Raw genomic sequence first — 23,932 nt, forward strand, 5'->3', positions numbered from 1 at the left:
AATGGCCGCGAAAAAACCGACAAGAACCATTTGCATTATGGTGTATGTAGGGTATTTACTCGCGTAACGAACCCACTCACATAATCAACCCACCCACCCCCGATTTTTGCCTAAGAATCTGAAAAAAAAAAAAAAAAGCGTCAGTCGTTAACGCTTCCCTCCGTTTGGCACCGGCACGGCCCAAAAGGCATTTCTTGGCAGCGCGCCAAGATGCTGCGCAGCGATAACATCGCTTTTGACGTTAGCTCCAGCAAAGAGGGAAGCGAACTTTGGCAGAGTGCCAGCGCTTGTTCGGTTGTGCAGGCCTCGTTTTCAGACCGAGGCGTTTTCAGAGCCTCGTTTTCAGACCCCCCCCCCCCCCCCCCTTTCTCCGACGCAAAGATGCTGCGCAGGGATAACATCACTTTTGACGTTAGCTCCATCAAGGGGGAAGCGAACTTTGGCAGAGTGCCAGCGCTTGTGCCGGCGTCTTCTTCGCGGCTGAGCGCGTGCTTCTATTGGCGACCGACCGATGGGTAGAAGCATGGACGACACTCGCAAAGAAAAAAAAAGTTTTTCGCACGTAATTCGTAGCGCCCGTCCGAAGCCATAGCCTTCATGGGCGTTGGCTGGGACCGCGCTGACAGTGCTTATCCGTATTTTTGAATTAACAGGGCTCGAATTAACGAGCATTTAGTTGCGAGTTGCGGAGGTTGCGCGGAAAAGAGGGTAGGCAGCCGCCAGCGCGGTCGCCACCCCTTCCCTTCGGTGCCGCAGGCCACCTCGCCAGTGATGGCGCCATTTAAGCTTTACCCACTCTTCCAAGGTTTTATCTAGTTCCATCTTCTGTCCCCGTTTAGGAGGTACGCAGCCTCTAACTATGCGGAGGAGGTGCTTTTTTTTTGGCCACATGCTGTGTGCCAAGCCGCCCAGACGCGGTGGCGCGTAGTTCGAATTATCCGTAACGGAACCGACTCGCTTTCGAATTAACGGGCTTTTTTATACACAGATCTCTATGGAGCTTGGCCGGACCAAGTAGTGTTGTTCGAATTATCCGAAAATTCGAATTATCGAGTTTTGAATTAACGAGCTTTCACTGTACTAGCTCCCATCAGAACATCGTGCCGCCTGTTTAACCTCCTCAGCATTCAATGTATACATGGATCGACCTTGGCATTTAATAAATCTTTTCTTCCAACTGCAATAGAAAATTGGAACCTGCTACCCGACTACATTGTTAACGAGCGCGATGCTACTAAATTTCGACAGGCATTAATTAATCACTGTACTGAATAAAAGATACTTCTCAAACTTCACCCAGTTACACTTATTCTTTTTCTTGTTGTTGTTGTTGTTGTTGTTACCGCTTAATTCAGCCTAGTGCCCTACATTATTGACCAACGTTGTATTGTGATGTATCGTTTTTCATTTTATTGTATTGCATTATGTTTTGTTGTATTAACGTATTATTCTCAGTTGCATTTGCTTTGTCCCCCCACTTATGTAATGCCTCAACAAAGGCCTTTAAGGGTAAAATAAATGATGATGATGATGATGGCCCTGTTTCCGGTAAACTAAATCTCATTAAACCTAAGGTACAGTTTGTTTCAGCAATGACTTCAGCAGTGAAGCATGCTAGGCGATGTCTGCTGCAACGGTTTAGAAGGTTGGCTTCACCGCACCACAGCAATGGGGTGTGAAAAACGAGTACCAGAGACCGCAGGTACCCTAAATGCCCGTCATGTTCACCACGTCACACAGTTTCACAGCGCCAGCACTTCCAGTAGCTACGCAATGCTGCACAGTAGATCCATCTGTACTTGTGAAAAGGGTTTGAATAGTGCTGTTAGATACGACACGCAAGAGGCGCGGGGCACAGTTCGATATAACGAATGTTACTCTGAACGCGAGTTTGATGCATGGAAACAACAGTGCTATACTTTTGCTTGAGATCTTCAAAGAGATGTTCTGGCTGTTCAGTACAAACAATCGATATATCCGGGGAATCCCCCTTGGTGGAGTAGATTTGTAATAAGGGAGTAATTACTCGTTGGCATCCACCCAAGCGCAGCCATCATCTACTCCACCTTGGGGGATTCCCCTAAACACTTGCCCAACACAGTTCCCACTTTGAGTTACTGATCAATTCGCTCTCGCCCTACCATAAGCTTGTTGTCCTGCTTAGCTCAGTTGGTAGAGCGACTGCTCTGGTGAAGTGGTGGTCCCGGGTTTGAACCCCGGACCAGGACGAATTTTTCTTTAACTGCGAAGTTTCTGAGAAAGCTGTTGAGCTTTCCTCAGTGATGCGCTCGGGTGGTGTCAGTGAGTAATTACTCCCTTATTACCAACTTTGTGTTCATTGCCTGTTCTCCCTCACACCCGTGTTTCCAGCACGTCAATGACATGTGCTACCGGATAGACCTGGAACGCATGCTCTCCACGGCTGAGGCGATTCTGGAGCAGCTCCGGGGCTCCACAAAGCTGCCCGAGTCGGTGCAGGAGGCACTCGGCATATACGTCGTCGACACCTCGTCCCCTGTCGACACCAACGGCATCGCCGGCGACGGCGCCAAGCCCTTGGATGAGCGGCAGGCAGCGTCACCGAACAGCGTGCGCACTGGGGAACGGACTTGCAGCACCAGTTCGGTGGAGGTGCTGTCGGACGGTGACGTGGAGGCTAGGTACGAACGCCACCTGCAGTTCTCCATTTGAAGTGCTGAACGGAAAGTCCGGCCGGACTTTCCGTTAGGGCTCTCACAAGCCGGGCTCTCTACAGAGGCCTTGAATGTAAGTGTGCGCAGCGGTGTCAGGTCTCTGTCATGTTGGCAGGGTTAGTGGTAGGCGATGTGGTTTCGGAAGCGGTGCGCAATCTTTGAGGTCTGATTATCAAAGCCGTCTTGGTGGAGCGGCAATGTTTTAAGCCTGAGATTTTAGTTCATTTGACTTCAAAATTTAATGGACTCTCTATCAGTTGTTGTTTTGTTGATCTGGTGAGGCTTTGAACTCGAGTGAGCGCAGGAGGAGTGCATATCAGCCTGTGATACAAGTGTCGAGGTGACTGCGGTTATCATCTCTTTTTTTATCTACTATCTCTGGTTCTCATTTTCCTTGCTGCTTTGCTGTATTTATGGAGTAGCAGAGGACAAGGGCTTACTCCATCTAAACTTTCCTGTTTTTTCCTGCATTAAAGGTTTCTCTTTCTGAGGAGACTCCAAAAAGTTGCACCTTGTGGTGGTTCAGCTAGGCTGTTTTATTAAGTGCCAGAGTTGCACTGTTTACTTCATGCAATCTTGTTGATCATAAGTCACATTAATTCAGAAATTTTTTTTATTTACAGAAGGTTAGTGACCCCTGCTACTGCATTAGAAAACCTTAGCTCCTATTTGATTACAGGATAGAACAGCCACTTTGTGTTGATTTATGTTTTTGCATGTAATGACGGCTATTATATATGAATAAGGAAGAAATTTGAATTCAGTGTCACACACTTTACTAGTTGCCCTTGGTGGTTGGCGGGTCACGCTATTTTTTCTCTGTGCCACTGAACTTAATTATCAGAAGGGAGTATCAGTCAGTTAACAAGGCACCTTTAAGCTGTCAGTTTATTAAAATGCCGTACGACCATCTGGTAAATAACGTCTTCAGGTGTTCCACCTTCTTGTGGCGCTCACCTGGACATGTGGGGCTTCAAATTTCAGTGGAATAGGATCTTGTTCGCTGCTTTGGTGCTAAAAGAGTGATCTCAAGAAGGGGAGCTCTTTGACATCACTTGAAGTCTTGCTGACAGGGAATGAAAAGTGGTGGTTGCCTGCAAAGGAGACATGGAAGGATTGTGCCAGCTGTGTAAGGATCTTGCTCTAAAGGGGCATTGAAATGAGTTTTAAGATTGCCAGTAAATGTGTTCAGTGCATTAAACAGTCTTTTGAGCTTTCACACTACCCTATTTGCTGGTCTGTGAATTGCATCTGAGGATCCCTTCATCAGAGAGTACGCCGAAAGTAGTATGTACGTGGCTGCAGGTGCTTGTGTTCCAATGGGAGCATTGTACTGACTGGATTTAACATAGCGGCATTTTTTGTCTGCACTCTATAATGCCAGATGCCATGTGGCTTCTGCTAAATGTTTTGTGCATGCAAATATTGTAGCCAATTAGTTATCATCTTGCGTCCGCTTTGCATGCGGCAAGTGCAGGGTTCGTTCTCCCAGTGCTACTGGATACCCATCAGTGATGCTGCGCGTACAAGCTTTCCCCTGGCCTGGTCTGGTGCTTAGTGTACCTGGGGGAAATGCTCTGGATATGGGTCCTTGACCCCACCTTGGATAGACGAAAAAGGGGCCACAATGGGCTTTTACTGCACAAGGCAGACTTTTCATCGAAGGAGGGTGAGGTCACCCCAGCAGAGCCGAGCACGAGGCCGGGGGAAATCGGGAGTCCGTTAGAAAACTGGCGGGTACCCGCTGTCACTGCAGATCAAACCTACCACATCCTGAAGTAAGAAATTCTAGAGGCCCGTGTACTGTGCGATGTCAGTGCACGTTAAAGAACCCCAGGTGGTCGAAATTTCCGGAGCCCTACACTACGGCGTCTCTCATAGCCTTAGTCGCTTTGGGACGTTAAACCCCATAAACCAAACCATAAACCAAACCTAAGGCAGGTGCTCTACCATGAGGCCATCGCTTCGGTGAAGCAGTATCTCCTTCAGGAACAAGCGGATATTGCATGTTTTCATCTCCCCTGCATTTCTTGACCTTTGTTTGACATACTTTTGAGGAGGGGATCTGGGCAGTCAAGGGCTTGTTGGCTTCAGGTAAAGCAATACCCGCTTTTCCCAAAGTGGACATGCAATATCTGCTTTGGGAAACAAGCGGATATTGCATGTTTTCATCTGTTATACTTTTGAGGAGATCTGTGCAGTCAAGGGCTTATCTGCTTCGGTGAAGCGATATCGGCTTCAGGAACAAGCGGATATTGCATGTTTTCATCTTTCCTGCAATCTTGACCTCTGTTCGACATACTTTTGAGGAGGGGATCTGTGCAATTGAGGGCTTGTCTGCTTCAAGGGCTGTTGGCGACACTTTTATTGTAGACCTTGTTGTTGCTGTGTGTGGTAAATTTTGTCAGAACTGCGGTTTCTTGATGTGACTAACTTACCAGTGCTGTTTTCTCTTTCACCCTCTTTTCAGCTCATAGCTGGGAGCTTTTCAGAAGGCTTCTGCATAGCCAGCAATTTGACAACTACATTCATCTCCTTGTTGTACAGTGTGCAGAATCCTTCGCCTTTGGGGAACATTTGTGATAGCTATATGAACAGTGTTTACGTTCCGATTGCAGAACGTGTAAGAGTGGGTGCTATTCAGTTTTAAGATGGACGGGAGCACAGCCTTGGTGGGACGTTTATCCTGTACTGGCTTCAGTTCTTCATCTCCCTTCATGGTAAAGTTTTACCGTCAGTCCTGCTTTGACTAAGTTGTGGCTGTACGCGTCTACCTTTGTTTATCTATGTTTATGAAGATGACGCGAGTTATCTCTAGGCTGGTTGCTCAAAGTCGGCTCTTGTATCCAACAGCACCTATGGCCAGCGAGATTATCTTATCAGCTTGAGTTTCTAAAATGGCTGCTTCCTGTAGCCATTTCTTTTATGAGAACTCAGTGCTGGTTTTATTCACAGACTCTTGAAAGGTGCAGTGATGCCAAGGCGTTTGATCTTTGAGGATGGTGTACAGTGATAAGGCGAGCTGTCTGATAGTGTTGTGTTTGTACATTTGGGACAGAAAGCAAGCTCCGTCAGCTTTGTTTTGCATTGCATTCCTGCTTCTTCACTTTTATGATTGTGTTATCGAGGAAACTTTGTATTTAGTTCACACTCTTTCCTGTTTATAAGTTAAAAGCAGATTTGTTGATGTCAAATATATCTTGTGATTGATTTCATGCGTCTGGCTACATTTTTTTTTTGCTTTCAGTGATGGCTGCCTATTCAGTTCAACTTGTTTTCAGGGGGCTGTACGAGCCGCTCAGATAATTCAGTTACGTATTGCTTGCTATCTTAATTGAAACATGTCAGGTGTAAAAGTAGGATTATATCATAATCTTGCTGTGGTAATGCTGTTTTTAAGATTACCTTGGCAAATATGTATTTCAAAATAATTTTTGCAGGCTTGCAATGATTCACTTCATTAATAGAAAATTGTGTCTTCAGTGGTAATTTTTTAACTCAGCTTTTATGTTTAATGTATAGTGTGGTTCTTCAAGGCAGTCAGCATTGTATTTGCTCTTATATGGGTGCTGTTGCAGCTGAATTGTTTTGTATTGTATAAAAGTCTGCTTGCGGTTCCATTTAGTGCTCTGCTGTGTGTAAGGAGTATATTGAGCCGATATTTCGCAGTTTATATGCGAGCATGTATGCACCAGAAAATACTGTAGAGGCTAGGTTTGTACTCTCTGTTCCTCGTTATTCAGTATTGTATTGTGACGTTTTCTGTTTTGAATTATTTATCCCTGTCGCCTGTGGTCACTGAACTACACTGTACTCGACTTGCATGCATAAATCCTAGTGTTTTTGTTCTTTGTTTTTTCTTGTACAGCTGAGTAGCGAACAAGCCTCTGTTCAGCAGCCTCCGTGAGTTGAGTTCCTCAGAAATGAGTGATTGTAAGCAGAGCCCATTTCGTCTGTAGCAAGGTGTCAAAGTTTGTCAGCTAGCAGTGACACGATTGTGGACTCTGTGTCACAATTCCCTCAACGTCTGCTGTGGGTTTAAACTATGCGTAAACTTTATAAGACATTGTTAGATGTTTCGGCCATGATGGCGTGAACTGCTTCGTGAATTGTACTACATTGGATGCAGTTTTTTCAGCAAGAGCTGTTACTGGCACGTCCCCCACTACAGCGAGGCTTCAGCTGGTCCACGATCACATGACTACCGTCTGCATGCAGTCGTAAAAAGATGACAGGGCTGCCAAGATTCAAGCCTGGAATCTTCTAACCTGTGGTCAAACACTGACAGCAAGAGCTATGACTGGTATGGCCACCGTCACAACAGGGGTACTTGAAGATAGTATAGTATCATCCTTCTGAGCTGGTGATGCTTTACACTGTCAGAGTGTGCACTAGCAGAGCTCGAGGCATGAGTGTTGTCACTGTGCCAAAGCCCGGGAGGGTGTGCATTTATGTCAGGATTATAAGCAGTTATAAGAAAAGGCGCAGTAGCAGTCTTTCAGTGGGCGGACACCTGAACCATGCTGTGAAGGAAGAAGCGAAGAAAGGGGTAAAAGAGGCAGAGATTTTAAGTATAAATGATGACGTTTATGGTGGCTACTGCTGAATTCATAATTTACACCAGAAGAGTAACCAAAGCAAAATTTTTTGGTAAAAGTTAATTTTGGTACGCCAGCTTAATTTGCTAATGCCATTATTGGGAATACTGTTATGCTTGTCAATGCAGAATTACATGAATCATGATAAAAATTAACGCCTTTGGTTGTGTTGTGTGTCCGTGTAGACCATGCAGTCATTAGACTACATGAAAAGTTTGCTTTGAGCTATGTTGCCACCTTCCAGGTGGCATAAGGAAGCTTATTTGCAGTTTCAGATTCTCTGCCACTAAGTCTTCATCCCCTGCTGACATCTAGGTCATGGGTTTGATACCCAGTCACAGCACTTTGACAGAGGCGAAATGGATGAAACCCCTTACACGAAAATTTCCAATGTGCATCAAAGAAACCAAGATGGTCAGAATCAATGTGGATTATTCTAGTGTCACACCTCTCGAGGCAGGTGCACGACTTTGGAAGTGAAGATCCACAAAATAATTCCTGCTGTGCGATGTCAGCGCACGTTAAAGATCCCCAGGTAGTCAAAATGATTCCGGAGACTTTCTTCTTTCACTCCCACCTTCCACCCTTCTCTTGTGGCACGGTTCAGGTGTCCGTGGAGATATGTGAGATCAATACTCCGCCATTTCTGTAAAGTCGGTGTTTTACAACGTGCCCTTGTTTTCTTTTATCAGTATTGGTGTCCTGCATTTTCTCACGGAGGCTGCTACAAGAAAGTTGTCAACAAGAGTACTGCTCTTCAGTTTGCTGTGCAAGTTACAATCTTGTATTGCTTGATAGTCATGCACTGTAACAAGTTGTGTGAAGAACACTGTGCTGTCTTGAGGTGCAAGGTCTGCAGATGCGTGTGCTTCCCTTTGGAATGTATCACTTATGAATCGGAAAGCTATGCAAGAGTGTATTTTACAGTGTATACGGAAATAAATAGCACAATTATTTCATGGTGATTTCTTGCTTTCTTTTTTATGGGTTTGATATCTATGGTTACAGCACCTTCTTTGTCTAAAAGGTGAAATGCATGAACCCCCATACATTAAAAGGGCCCTGAACACATTTTGAGTAAAATTCATAAACTCTTTCCGGTGACTTTTTCATGATCGCACCCTCCACCCTTTCACGCTCCTGCGTCAGCGGTGGGGACGGCGGAAGAGCGCCGACCTTCCATGCAAAAAGTGGCGAGAGACGAAGGAAAGCCGTTGAAGACCCTGAAATTCAAATTTTCATTACAGATAACTGTGTTTCTACTAAGCGCATAAGAATAATCTTGCTGGAGGATATTCGTGGAGCGGCGTCCTCTACATCCCAGGCATATTTCGACTTCAGAGCCCTTTCAAATTTTAGGTCTGTATCAAAGAAGCCAAGATTGTCAGAATTATTGTAGAGCGTTCTAGTTTGACGCCTCTCAAGGCAGCTGAGTGCATGGCATTGGAAGTGATTCACAAAATAATTTCTGCAAAGTTGTCAATATTTCGAGCTGCGAATATATTGTCCTGTGACAATGACCTGCAAAAAAAAAAAGATTCGGATAGAAGCTATGCAGTTTTTTCCCCCAAGTGTGTGGGCAGTTACCCAATTTCGCCTGTACTTATACGGTCGCCCTTTTAGAGTTGTCGGTGATCATTCGCTGTGCTGGCTGGCGAACCTCGAAAGATTTTTTTGGGCGGCTTGCACGCTGGAGCCTTCGCCTTCAAGAGTTCGATGTCACCATCGTTTATAAGTGCTGTAGGAAGCACAGTGATGCCGACTGTCTGTCTTGTGCTCCTGTTGAGGACAGCCGAGCTGATACCGACGCCGATTTTGTTTTTCTCGGCGCCATCTCCACGTCCGTCCTCACTCAATACCAAAGAGACAACAGTGAACTACGGCCTCTCATTGAGTATCTTGAAGGAAGCTGAACACCGGGCCAAGGAAACTCTTGTACCCATTAGAATGCAGGTGGGTACCCGGCGGCACTGGGGGTTAAATGCAGAACCTCCGAATGCGAGGTGCACTGAAGACGATTCTGAACTTGTCTTTTTGCCGCGGGAACTCGATCTACACGTTCCTAGCATTCTTAGAAACTGCAACTTATTGCCCTGTATGGCCGATTTCCCTAATTAAATCGAATTAACGTCCGGCTCCCGCCCTTTTTTTTTTAATTCTGCCTCGTACGATGGGCGGGGTCGACCAATGCGTGAAGTTCCTTTCAGCCAGCTCCGTGGAGGCTTTGCTTTCGCTTTATTTTGTTTTTTAAGTTTCCATGAATAAATAGTTTCATTCGCAGATAATTAGCCGCAAAATAAGCCCGCAGAAATAAAAATACGCGCGGACTATTTGCTACTACGTATTACTCCGCCGATGGCAGAGCGGCAAGCCGCCACGGGACTGGGTGAAAGGCACTCCACGCATGGTTTGGCACTCACTGGGGAGTTCAGTATATTCGTTTTATTTTCTTCCACATTCTGTGTAAAATGTAGTTTTTTTGCATTCATTAGGGAGATTTTGCGAGAGCTTGATACGGCGAATAATTCATTGTATCCGTGTTTGATGCATGTATTTGGGTTTAATTAATAGCTTCAGAAATTTCCATGACAAACCTAGATTTCACAGCTGTTATTCTCCAGCTTAGATGAAGCTTTACTCCTGTAGCAAAATCTCAAGGAGGTCATGGAGCTTGGCGAATATATCTAGCTTTCAGGTCTGGCATTTTTTTTTTTTTGCAAACGCATCCATGGTTCCCACTAATGGTTCCCACTAGTTTCAGCTGATATTGATGGGTTTTTTTTTGAGGCGTTAACTAGTTGAACATATATTTGAAGCATCCTAACGGAAGAGGCTTCCTGAATTAAAGCTTGATTGAACGCGTGGCACTGTTAGATGGATTTTTATAACGACATATCTATTGCGGGTTTCTACCTGCATTCATTGGACAATATAGGGAGTATAATCTCGAAATTCTATTCCGTAGCTCATCTCGGAAAAGTGGAAGTGTTTCGCATGTCACGCGGAACAACTCTTCCTTCACTCTGTCTTGAGCCTCCTGCAAAGTGAATGGAAGATGAAGACGCATCTGTTTAAGGCACACCAGGTAGTTTCTTTACTTCCATGTGCAATAAATCGGCATTGTCTTCAGACGCTTGAAGGCAGGCAAACAAAATTTTTGTTTCAGGAAAACCATATATCCCTATTTCACACGTCATCACGTCCCACCAGGAATGTAACGCTAGGAAACTTTAATCTACCGCCCACTCACAACGTATATGGAGAACAACAGCTTGCTTTTATTGGTGCAAAAATAAAAATATAGAATACCCTTCCCCAATAAGTAAAATACGCTCAAAATTTCACTCCTAGCAAAAAAATTCTTTCGGGACATACATGCTGAGAAATAACGCTTACTCAACCTGCTGTGCGCATTCGTTTTATTATTATTATTTTTTTCATGTTACGATGAAAATTTACGATATTATTATTATTATTTTTCATATAGCATGGTTTTCATATTATGGAATTGTTCCTTGTGATGTTTTTTTTTCATTTCTACACTTGTATTCATGTGTATATATCTCCCCCCGCTGTTACAAGTTCTAGTTTCATTGTACTGGAGTGTCTGTATGATTGTATTTAATTTTTGACCCATGACTAGCCTACGGCTACGGGTCCAAACAGCGTTGGACACATCTTTTTGTACTTTTAAATGTAAATAAAGAACTTGAATTTGAAACCCTGTTTCCTCTATCGTGCCTCACGGGAAACTTATAAATCAAAAGGGGGTGACTGAACACAGCTTCCATTTCATGCATGGTGAAATTCCTAGTTCAGGGTCGCAGTGGCGGTTTTTGTTGCAGTGACAGAAAGCGTACGGTGAAGAAACAGGCTCGACACTGACGAGGGCGTTCTGCGGCCCTGTTCTTAATTCTTAATTCCGACTGCTGTGAACATCTGTACGGGTAGAATTTTTCGCCCAACTTCGCTGGGCCGTGGGGAACCGTCAGAGTGAATACGCGGCACGGCCCAGTTGCAAAACGGGAGGACTTCCAATTCAAAATCACGATGTTTTCGCTTCAGGAGATCAAACACAGTCGTCGACATGCGTTCTTTGCAAAACTGTTCTACTGAGAATGCAGTATATAGGTGCCAGCTTATCCTATCTTTCAAGCACTTAGCGTCAGCAAAAGAAAGACATTTCAAGAAGACGAACAACCATTGATAACAGCGCTTATGTTCGTCGCCTTCAAATGTCTTGTCATTTTTTTTTTGTTCGCGCTAACTTCGTTTAAAATCAAACGTCCTCCACACGATTGTTCTCTTTGTTCATAAGACCAGGGAATACCCACGTCGTCTGCTTTCGCGCGCGCGCACGTCTGGCGTCCCGAAACCGCGGAGCAGACGACGCTCCATAACCCGTGTTGCCAGCCGAGCGACGCCGCTCCGGCTAAACACAGCGCCTTCTCCCGAAACGGGGAAATCGAAGGGAGGAATTGGGGAAGGTGGCGAGGGAGAGGCGCCGCCACTGCGGTGCGCCGCGGCGCGGGGGCGCCGCGGGCGCTATGGATGCCGTCGCTGGGAGACCTTGACGCAAGGTAGGCGCGCGCCCGAGCGGAGGGGGGTGTGGAGGAGCGCCCCGAGGTTCTCCCCCCTCGACCAACGGAAAATGCTGGACAGGTGATGAACAGGCGTCGTCGGGAAGCTGCACCTTGCTCGGCGAGCGATGTGACCGCGACCGGGGAGCCGAGAGCCCAAGGTACGTCCGCCGCTTGCAGAGAGTCACGCGTCCCATTCGCACGCACATATACCCTCACCACCACACCGCTCCTGGCTGGCTTCACCGCACGGCTCGCCTTCCCTACGCCAGCACACATCCGTTCCATTCAGGTCCGCAGCGTCACGGACTGCTGCAGGGGAGAAAGCTGCCGTGCGCTGTGTGCGAAGCAATTTCGAAGCGGCTGCAGGCGCGTTTTCGAGAGCTCGTTGCGGTTTTGCTGCGGGCTACCGGACGAGGTTCTCTTTCCGCATTTGATTCGTGGTCTCCCCTGTGCCTGCCGTTCGCGCGCGCTGAGGGTTTCCCCGTCGTAGCGTCACTTCTCGGAGGCTGGAGCCCACTTTCCAGCTTTCTCACGCTGCGAAAGTTTGCTTCAACGCGCTTTTTTCTTCAGATTTATTCGCGTGACTATTGCAATCGCAAGCGTGCTGATTCAAGCTAAGAGGTTTTGTGCATGGGACGTGTTACTGCCTGCCAACGTGTCGTGGTTAGAGCAGCCCTGCACCGTCGCTGCAGATGCACCGTCCCGTCCCGTTTCTACCTCCAGCTGCTATTTTCCGAAAAGCATGCACGTAGATGTTGCGCTTGAAGCCGTTTTGCAGTGATTATAGCCTTTTGGGGTTTCGAGAACATGCCCGTGTGCTTCAGCCAGCGTCTGCTTTGTGCACGTTGCTCTCACAGTGTGCTTAGGGAAACGTAGGGATGGAACGCAGCGTCCCGTTTCTCCCATTTTTTGAAAGCGCACTGAATATTTTGAAAGTTTACGAGTCCGTGACGTTGCATTTTCATCTCGTCTTTTTGCACGCGATCGTGTTGAAGTTGCAGCGGCGGGACAGATTGCAACTGGCGTTGCACACTTGTCGTATTGCATTGAGCCACGTTGAGAGGACGTGGGGGAGAAAAAAAGGGGAAAAAGGGAAGAGACGTCTAGGGAAGTGACGCAAGTCGCGCGCGCGCCCCGCTACAGGCCTGCGCAGATCGAGGGTCTGGCTCCGGCGGCGTTTGAAGGCGCGTTTTTTCCCTACAGCGCTGCTGCCTGTCCCGAAATTGGCAATCACTGTCGCCCGACGCTTGTCGGATCAGGGTTCACCCCCGCGCGTCACATATCGACGCGTTTGTGGCGATGCGTTTGTGGATGTGCGGTGGTGCAGTGGAAGCCTCCTTGCCCTCTTTTTTTGAAAGAGGGCTAGGGAGAGAAAGGACCGAGGGGAAAGGGCTGCTTTTTTTTTCTACCGAGGGTGCACAGCGGCGAAGAGGGGAGACCCTTGCAAATTCCAAAAATAACCGTTGGCGCGCTGCCGACGCTGCTATACCAAACCTCTCTGTGGTTTTGTGATCTACCATGCTCCGGGGGTTAATTGGCGCGCGGTGCGTTTTAATTCCCCTTTTCAAAATCCATTCCTTGCAAACGCTGGCAAGCTGCAGACGGTTGCATTAACTTTGACCTTTTGGTTTGTCTGGTGCCAGCTATCATCCTGTCCAAAGCAAGCCGGGCGGGCTGGCGCTTACGTCAGAGGCTTTGGCTCCTCCCCCTCCTTACGTATCCCGCGCCTCCCCTCCCCGCACGCGGCCGAGCGCGGAAAGATGCTGCTCTTTCCCGTTCTTCCTTTTTTCCCCTCCACCGCACGTTTCGGGAAACGGGGTCACTGGCACGCTTTCGGGAGTTCATTGAGCTCTCGTCCTGCACTGTGCACGTCTCAGACTGCGTCGCTAATTTTAGCATCGCCGCGCGGCCCTTTCTCTCGCCGTCCCTACCTTTCCCCTCGCAATAGGGATAAGAGGGGCATAGGGAAAAGAAGGCGAGGCGTCGGGGTTTCAAGCCCGGGACGCCGACGTACATGGTGAGCGGGAAAAGGGGGAATCAAGGGGAGGTGAAAAGGTGCGAGGGTTCGGTGCCTCTTTTTCACCCTCTTTCCCCATTTCTTTCTCTCCCCTTGTTGGAGGAGGCAACTTGCGCGTGCTGTCTCTCCCCCCTAGAGGTCTTGGGGCCGCCTCCTCCCTCTCTAGCTCCCTCCCTCCACTCCCGCGTCTCCCTTCGCTCCCCCCTGGTTTCCCGCGGCGCACGTTTGACGTCATCAGTCTGGGCCGTATGACGTCGGTCCATTTAAGCGCCTTTCGCGACGTCCTGGATTTCTTTCTGCGTTTTTCCTCTGTCTTCCTTCCTTCCTTCCTCCCGGGGCTGCTCCCTTATTTTGAGACTATCTCGAGCATCTCTTCGGTAGCCCCTTGCAGATTTTTTCCCGTCCACTCCGCGTTTCTCAACGGGTCTCCTTTGTCCGCTTTGCACGCTTCCTTCGGTGTTTGCATGGATTAAAAGGTTCCCAGCTCCGTCCGCGAATAGAGCACTGACAGCTGGATGCTATACGCGCGCGCGCTCTTGTGGTGCACATTGGTCAGAGCTCTTGCAAAAAGGGTGGAAACGCATTAGCAGGCGCTTCGGCTGCAAAAATAATTCGCCTAGAGAGCTCGCTATCACAGTGACGTTATTTCTTCGCGCATAAAATGAATTCTAGAGCTGCGCAGCCTTCTCCCTTCGCAATCAGCTAACGCGTACACCAACTTATACACAGTGTTTCACCTAAGACCTTACACAATTTTTGTTTAAAATAGCCTTTTTGAGTTAAAAGAGCGTTTTTTCCTGCGCAGCATTTTCAGTGGTGTAGTACATAAGAATGCAACTAAGACGTGCTAACTAGCATGCTGGTTAACTAATATGGAATGGAATATGGAGCCTAACAGGAATAGTTAAATTGCTGTTAGGCTCCTTAATTATTGAGAGCCGTGCAGCTCGCAATAATTATCGTACATATCAGTTTTTAGAATTTCGAAAACGCGGTTACCCTTGGCGTTGTGGCCCAACAAATTTTGGCTACATCAAGACAAAATACACGCGCTTTCGAGAAGCTTGCAGGCAAAGCAATCTCTCCAGTGCACATAACTCGTCGAAAAAGCCAAAATTTGTTGAGCCACAGCGACGAGGGTAACCGCGTGTCCGAAATTCGAAAATCTAATGTGGATGTTACTTACGGTAGGCTGCACGCCTTTCGTTTACTAAAGAGCCTAACAGTAATAGTTAAAAAGTTAACTATTCAGTATTAGTTAAGGTTTATGATTTACCGGGTTTAACATCCCGAAGAGACTCAGGCTATGAGGGACGCCGTAGTGAAGGGCTCCGGAAATTTCGACCGACTGGGGTTCTTTAACCTGCACTTGCGTCGCACAGTACACGGGCCTCTAGAATTTTGCCTCCATTGAAATTCGACTGCCATGGCCGGGATCGAACCCACGTCTTTCGGGTCAGCAGCTGAGAGCCATAACCACTGAGCCACCGTGGCGATCATATTTGTATTAGCTAACCTGCCTGCTAGTTAGCGCGCCTTAACTGTATTCTAATGTACTGCACCGCTGACAATGCTAGCCGGAAAAAAGCGCTCTTTTAACTCAGAAAGACTATTTTTAAAAACTGTGTAGTCTTAGGTGAAACGCCCTGTATAATGGGGGATTTATGTCCGAAACCTGCCTCGCTGCCGGTGCCGTCATACTATCAAGGTCATGAGATGAGAGCATAAAAATCCAAACAGAAAACTTACCCAACAATTCTGGAGAAAAGAATCTTTGAACGGGACAAAGTTTATGGGCGCAATTTTTTCATGCATTGCAATATTTAGCTATAACAATGAATATATCCATGAGAAAGCTGTATAGCTTTCCTTTGTAGCCGTATGGCTGCGCTTGGGTGGATGCCAATGAGTAATTACTCCCTTATTACATATTTACTCCTCCTTGGGGGATTCCCCTAAACATTTGACCAACACTGTTCCCACTTCGAGTTATTGATCAATTCGCTCTCGCCCTACCATAAGCTTGCCGTCCCGGTTAGCTCAGTTGGTAGAGCGACTGCTCCGGTGTAGCGCTGGTCCCGGGTTCGAACCCCGGACCAGGACGAATTTTGCTTTAACTACGAAGTTTCTGAGAAAGCTGTATAGCTTTCCTTTGTAGCCGTATGGCTGCGCTTGGGTGGATGCCAATGAGTAATTACTCCCTTATTAATCAATATATCCGCATATCTCCCACGGGCAGGCTTGCATTTTTTTATTATTTTTTTCTATCGTCAAAAGCGTTCCCAGTTAGTTTTATATGGCAGTCTTAACTGCTCGATGCGAGCGAGGGAAAAACTATAAAAGAAATATTTTGCTACATATAGGAAAAATTGATCACTACCTCCAATATTTATATAACATTACCTTACAGTTTTCAATATTCATAATTTGTTTCCAAAAACGCGGGACATGAAAGTTGTGACGGAGAAGAAACACAAATGTTGATATCGCATTTGAATAGCGGTGGAATTACTGCTTTACATGTACGCAAGCCATGCTACGCAAGTATTTATTACGTCTTTTTTTTATTTTTTTTATTCAATAAACCCCTAAAGGCCCTCAATGAGGGTATTACATAGGGGGGAGCAATGACACACAACGCAAAATAAGAATGAGCAAGCACCAAGGTGCGAAACATAAATACAAAAAGCACATGTAGAAAACAAAAGAAACAAACAAAAACCTGTAGTATACATTGTAATTTACACGAAAAAAGAACAGATAGCGTTTTAGAGGCAATAACAATCGCAGGAACAAAACAAAATAATAAAACAGCTCAATGCAGCAAGTGGTACAATCAATTAGTAAAGCTAAACAGACATTTGGGTTAGAAGGTCGTGAAACTTGTTAAGATCCCTTTCAGAAGCGATGTGTGATGGTAGATTATTCCAGTCGACTATAGTACGTGGTACGAAAGAGTTAGCAAAAGAAGAAGTGGGGAATGATATGCGTTTAACTGGGCGAAAACCGTTCTGGACTGCACTGTTTGCGGTTCAGCTGTCCTATTCGAGTCCTGTCGAGTCCTGTCGAGAGCTGTCCTGTTCGAACTTCCAATTTCGTAAACGTCTGGTAGGCAGAAAACGCAACCACCAAGCCCAGGTAACTTTGATCATATGAATAATGTTATAAAAATGCTATGTAAGTCGCAATAAAATGCGTCGCATTGGAAGTTATATTAATTTAAAAAATGGAGAAATAACTCTAAGAAATAACTGGAAACATTAGTGCAACATACGAAGTAAACATTATTCAAATGCCGCATTTTAAATGTTTTTATGCTAAACAATAACGAATAATATTATACACTACATAATAAACATTGGTTTAATGTTCCATGTGAAAATTGTTTTAATATCGTCTGCCAATTGTTTTTAAAATGTTCGAAATATAACTATAAAAAACAACATTCGAAATATGTTGCAAGCACTACGTTTCCAAAATTTTCCCATTGCTCTTAGAGGAAAGATGAACTAAGTCTCTTAGATTGTGCCGGCCATAGATTTCATGCACAGCCCCATAATTTTGTTCGAAATTTTTTGCGTATTACCTATTCGCCATTTTATCTCATGGGACACCGACACCCCTCACTAATGGCTTCATAAGCTTGACTCCACCGATCTTAGCACAAATACTCCTATATGGGAGTAAAAAAAAACTCCCTTTGGAATGCGCTAAAGGACAGCTTACTCCCTTTTAACCCCCTTCTGTATTGTATTGTGGAACTCAAGTATCACTCCCGTTGTTGCTTCTTGCAAAGCCTTAAGTTGTGATCCTTCACAACTGGTCGAGGTTTGATCAGCCTTCGATATTTGGCTCATTAGCGGAACGCCATGCATACCTAACACTGCACGGAACTGGAGCTGCCGAGTACGTGGTGAGCTTAACCTTTACACTTGCACAGGTACTTCTGCTTTTTTTTTTTTGCCACACGACAAGGAACCCAATTATGGGCATCCCTTTAGAGTTGCCAATGTTACGTACATATGCTCTCAGCATTAGTGATATTGAATTTGCAATTGTTATTAGTGGTCCCAGAAGGATGCAGACGTTTATGCAAACTTCCATTTCTTTTTGGAGTGAGGAGTACGAAACCTTAAGAATGTGTGGGTAGCAAGCTTGTGGGGAGTGTAGCAAAAGTAAACGCCTTGTCGCAAACATGTCGAGGGCCGCAACCATATTTGATATAGCACGGGGGTTATAGAGATACATTGGACAAACCGGTAGGTACATCAGCACTAGACTGAGGGAACACGCCAACTCATGCGTCCAGATAACGCACCCTGGCTTCCCACTGTCACCATTGCAAATGGAACCCTCATCATAATGACCCAGCCATCCAAGGCCACGCCAAAACCATTCCAGAGGAAGGAAGCTAGCCTCACCTGGATGACACCACCATACTAGGTCACGGGAAAACAAAAACTGAACGTGAAATCATCGAAGCCTTCAAGGTCAGGGCTATGGAACACAAAACTGCGTCAGCACACCGTCAATAGCTCTCGAAGATAACGAATCAGACTGGTTGCGGTCACTGGCCAGATTATAGACAGGAAGGTGAAGGCAGCTTTTGAGATGCACATTTATTATTTCGTTCTCAGATCGTATACGTTATCCTGCTCTGTTTAAAAGCGACACGTTTTGTGAAGTAAACTAGTTGAAAGAATGCGCTTCGTCCGTCTGTGTTTTCGTCTTTCTGTGCCTTTCAGCGCGATTTGATCAGTATGAAGCACCAACTAGCCCCCGCTCTTGCATTGTTTGCACGAGGTTTGGTTTGGTTTATGGGGTTTAACGTCCCAAAGCGACTAAGGCTGTGAGAGACGCCGTAGTGGAGGGCTCCGGAAATTTCGACCACCTGGGGTTCTTTAACGTGCACTGACATCGCACAGTACACGGGCCTCTAGAATTTCTCCTCCAAAGAAATTCTAGCCGCCGCGGCCGGGATCGAACCCGTGTCTTTCGGGTCAGCAGCCGAGCACCATATCTACTGAGCCACCGCGGCGGCTGTTTGCACGAGGGAGAAGCTAACTGGAGAGAGTTGAGGTGCGCGACCCTCCAGACCCTCTCCTGTATAGAATGAAAAAACTATCCAGCTGCTTCGTATGTAAGGGTAAGTAGCGGAGTACAAATTAAAAGCAGCACCGGCCCATCGGCTATGTGATGTTTGACGGCACTACTTTGGGTTAGTGCAAGAGTCAGTGACTGTAGTTCAATCACAAAACTACAAAAGCGTTCTTGTTAAAATAAAATAGTGCTTTTCCTTTCTTCAATCAAGTTATCAACTTCAAGCATCACGAAAGCTTCATTTGGAACGTATCTGAATGTACTATATTTCAGTTTAAGACGCAAAAAAAATTCAGAATTTCTCGTGCCACTTGCGAATGATTGTGCTGGCAAGAGCGAGGCGACACGTGTTGGCATTTCTCAAAGTGCTTTCGCTCTGGACGAGTACGTTGTATGACTCTCAGTGAAGGCACATTTTCTAGCACTCAACGAGAGTCACCTCTTCAAAAGCTCCTAAAATTGAAGGCAAGATAACCGCTTGTCCTTAAGGGTAACGGAGTGGATTCCAAGAGAAGGCAAGCGTTGCCGGGGGCGGCAGGAAAGAGGCTGGCGAGTATACGGTGGCCACAACTGGTGAAGGACAGGGTTAATTGGAGAGACATGAGGGGAGGAATTTGCCCTGCAGTGGGCATAGTCAGGCTGATGATGATGATGAAAATTAAAGGGGCTCTGAAAAGGGTTATCAATAATGGTGCGGTAATCCTGGGATGTCAAAGGTCAAAGGGCGCCGTTTCACGAATATCCTCCAGCAAGAATTTATGTAATGCGTTTTGTCTGAGTTATCTGTTAGAAAATTTAAATTTCAGCATCTTCGCTCCTTTCCCTCTCCTCTCGTGCACTTATTGCATGCTCAAAGGTCGGCGCTTCTCTACCAGCCCCGCTGTCGCGCGCGGGAATTCCCCGGGGGGGAGGGGGCCGCTGTGCAATGTAAGCGATGCTCTAACCACCCCCGGATGCTCTAAATTAACCCCGAGCCCTTTGCTAAGGCATCCCTCGTATTGCCCACGTGTCGCTTCGGGACGTTAAACACCAGAATTCACAATTTACAATTATGATTTCTCGATTCCGCATTCATTCGGACAAGCGGATGAGAATCCTTTCAAAATTTTTTTCGCCCTCGACGATACCCTATCACGCCACGAACAATTCCTGCGCACTTTAGTCGCCACTACAAAGGTGTTACCGCTTTCGAACAGAAACGCCCAGCTCCAAACGTGACGGCACAATGACACCACGTGACTCAACCGACTTTTTGCCTTTGTTCTCATTCTTGTTAAACTAAGCGTACCCCGGCCTTGCCCAACGCTGCACGGAATTAGGCTTACGCTTTCCTTTGCCCCGCCCGGCACGTCCGTGGCATTAAGTGGGCACGGGCACGTACAAGTGATATCCGCTCGATCGCGAGGAGGAACCAAATGGAGCGAGCCGCCGCGTGTCTGAAGTATACGCGCTCGCGTACGCGTGCTACATTTGCTCCAATCTTGGTGGTCGCGTGCACAGCGCGAGCTGCTGGCGCTGCAGTCGCCGCTAGAGGGCGTTTTTATTACCTCGCCCGAGAAGGAACAGACTGCGGGCCTGCATAGAAGGATGCAAACGGGAAGTCGGAAAGGAATCGTTCTGTGATAGTTGAAGACGCACTGTTTGAAGCGAGATCAGGGTGGGTTAACAGAACGAGCAGCTGCAGAAAGAAATGCTGGTTCTGTTTATGGGAACGTCCCAAAGCGACTCAGGATATGAGGGACGCCGTAGTGAAAGGCTCCGGAAATTTCGACCACCTGGGGTTCTTTAACGCGCACTCACATCGCACAGTACACGGGCCTCTAGAATTTCGCCTTCATCTAAATTCGACCGCCGCGGCCGGGATCGAACCCGCGTCCTTCGGGCCAGCAAAAAGAAATGCGCTGAAGATGATGATCCATGTGCGGTGTGCGGTAAAGTTTAAGAAGCAGTTTGTATTGCATTTGGTATTTCGAGTTTAACATCCCGAGAAAACACATGAGGTATGAGGGACGCCGTAGTGGAGGGTTTCGTGGGGGTATTAGAGACTCTGAAAATAGGGTGACCTTCTTCTAAAGGTCCTTATTTAACACGCGCTGACATCGTACAGTGCGCGGGCGTTTTCGCGCTTTGCCTCCATTGAAATGCGGTTTGGTTTGGCTTATTGGTTTATTGGGGTTTAACGTCCCAAAGCAACCTAGGCTATGCGGGACGCCGTAGTGAAAGGCTCCGGAAATTTCGACCACCTGGGGTTCTTTAACGTGCACTGACATCGCACAGTACACAGGCCTCTAGAATTTCGCCTCCATCGAAATTTGGCCTCCGCAGCCGGGATCGAACCCGTGTCTTTCGGGTCAGCCGCCGAACGCCGGAACCACTGAGCCATCACGGCGGTTGGCGTGCTCAGGAGTCGATCTCGCGACCTTTAGATCAGCTGCCGAACACTGAAACCATGGAACTATCGCGGTTGGTGAAGAAAGAAGTGGGCGTATTTTGCTACAATGGGGCGATATCTATCCAGATGCCGTCGCCGATGTCGAGGCCCATTCAGTATCTCCTAAGCGCCTGGGTTGAGGGACAAAATTTGTAAGGTTAAAAAAGTGTCGGAGGATTCGTGACTCCAGAGGGCGGTGACCTAAAGATAGGAATTCAGATTAAAAGGTGGTATAGGGTAAATTAATGAAGTCTGTGTTCAAAAAGGGTCGGTTTCAAGCTATTACTTTTCAAGATTGAATGATATATATATAAAGTGCCACCTTCCATCAGCGAGAATGTTGAAGGGTGCCCTTGAGAGCGCGGTCACTGCTTTCGCTCTTGAATTTGTACATTAAACCTACGTTTGACATAAATGTTTCATTACTGGTGCATGCATTAACGCTACCTCGTTAGAAGAGGTACGGACAGGCCTTTAAAGCGCTTCCCGTGTTCGCAAACACGCCCTAACACCATCCGCTGAGTGACGAAACGAATGAGTTTTGTCACCTTTGCCCTTATGGAAGCGGGCTGCGTGTCTTGAAGGAAAGAGAACATGCTGATGCCTGCTTGCGCTCAAGTGAAAAGAAAATATTAGTATTACTCAGTTTTATCGTATCTAAATAAGAATAGTACACGCTGACTTGTGTATCTTGAGAAATAAAAAGTAAAACAAAAGTGGAGTGCTTGGACGCATGACTGGCCGACATTTCCGCTTGTACTTGCTGGGCTGATTGCACATCGCATTGTTAAAGTTGAGCACGCTAGAAACACCGAAAACCGAAGGAGAGCTAGGGAAAGCAAATTAAAATAAAGAACATTCCGCATGCGTGAAAGAGTTGCGAGTTCGTTCAATTATAACCACACACCGCCCGAAAAGCTACAGTTTGCTCGCCGTTTCGTCGGCGTTAGCGACCTCACTCGAAAGTTCACTTCGCGAATCCTTAACTCAACTCTCATAAGCGCCTCAATTAAAGGGCAAAAGGCGCGGAGTAAATAAAGCGTTCAACTCTCCTGGGTGGCGTCAGTAAAAAAACTGGCAAGTCATTTCATTAGACTTAGCGAACGCTACTTCACATTTCGTGGCGATAAGATGAAACTACATTTTTTTTCGCTGTTTTTCATTGGTCGAAATAATTAAACTTTCTGCGCTTGCTGTTCCTAGTTCGCAACTTTAAATCGCTCTAAATAGGTACGTGAAACGCCAGAAACCCAGGAGAAGGTCCAACGGGACTTCCAGAAGTGCTTATAAAGTGGTAAGGGTGCTAAGGTGGTTCAACTCATTTTCGTTGTCTCGGTTCAAGCATTGTGAACGACATTGTAATTACGCGAATCTGCCTCTTAACTAAGCACTGATTACCAAACAAAAGCAATGAATTATTTACTACGCAGCAAGTCCTCAGCACGGGAGCTGCTACTTTGCCTTAAGAAAGGTGCAGTGTATGCGTACTGTCGTACCGAATGGTCGCAGAAGAAAGGAAGGCCCGTGGAACTTCAGTGTACTGTGCAACGGTGCTGAGCTGGTTCTCCGAAACTGGCTGGTAACGATTTTTGCGCAACGCTCTAAGCAGTTGCGAGCGGCGCTGGCGTTGGTTAATTACCGAGTCCCCAGGGAAGACGTCCGCAGGCTGTAGATGGGACTTTGACTTGGCGATGGGCGGAGATGCCACGGTCAATTTGCACCCCAGGCGGGTGGTTGGGGCTGTCTTGTAGAAAGCACCGAGGAAATCTCGGCAGGATTCCGGCAACTGCTCTGCCTTGCACCCTCATGGAAATGTTGCTGGTCCGTGACCGGAGGTTTAAGTTGTCGACAAGAATAATTGTACGCAGGCAGGACTTTGGAAAAGCTACGGTGACGTGAGAGCTGTTTCTAAAATGAGCTTCAGTGGAACTCCTTTTTAACTCTGCTAGTACGTGAGGACAGATGGAAGCGCTGAGATGCGCAGTTTGATGCCGTTTCTGGGAACGTTTGTTAGAGTTTTGGTGTTGAGCACCTTTGGTTAATGTCATCTTGTTGGGAGACGACGACAGATCACCTCATCTGCCCTCACCGGTAAATATACGACCGTTGTGATTATGCGCTTTGCTTTGTGGTTAAAAACAGAGAAAGTCCGACTGTAGGTAACAGTTTTCTATTCGTGAGGTTGAAATAAGGCAAAAAGAGAAATGACGAGTTTGGGGACAGACTCAATGCTCACGGTCACATCAGACTAAGAAAAAGGGGAAGGATTCTCATGGAGAAACTGAGTCCTAGTTTTCATCACATGACCAACGTCAGTCTGCAGGCGTTGTTATAACGTAAGGAAGCAGCAGGTCGACAAGCTGTCAAATAAAACCGTAATCCGCTGAATCCTGCAGTTATTTTCAGTGAAAGCTGAAACTATGAAGGACGCACAAGCCGGAAGGAGTAGCTACAAGATGACGACCGATTGTGACCGGTTCGCATAATTTGTGGCCTTTTCACCTGCGTGA

General features: G+C 46.7%; 1 protein-coding gene across 2 annotated transcripts in view; it reads left to right on the forward strand.

Annotated features, from left to right (window-relative positions):
• LOC149329002 (TBC1 domain family member 15-like) overlaps positions 1–8,256 on the forward strand; it is an 81,000-nt gene extending 72,744 nt beyond the window's left edge. The window contains exons 15-16 of one of the 2 annotated variants that reach the window (XM_089560059.1): positions 2,371–2,766; positions 5,164–8,256. In XM_089560059.1, coding sequence (XP_089416185.1) covers positions 2,371–2,691 — 321 coding nt within the window. In that variant the 3' untranslated portion in view covers positions 2,692–2,766; positions 5,164–8,256. The remainder of the gene's footprint in view (positions 1–2,370; positions 2,767–5,163) is intronic. The other variant, XM_089560060.1, reaches the window with a different exon arrangement.
• The last annotated feature ends 15,676 nt before the right edge of the window (positions 8,257–23,932 follow it).

This window comes from Amblyomma mixtum, chromosome 9 (assembly GCF_055824585.1).
Source record: "Amblyomma mixtum isolate Tamu chromosome 9, ASM5582458v1, whole genome shotgun sequence".
NCBI classification, from domain to species: Eukaryota; Metazoa; Arthropoda; class Arachnida; order Ixodida; family Ixodidae; genus Amblyomma; species Amblyomma mixtum.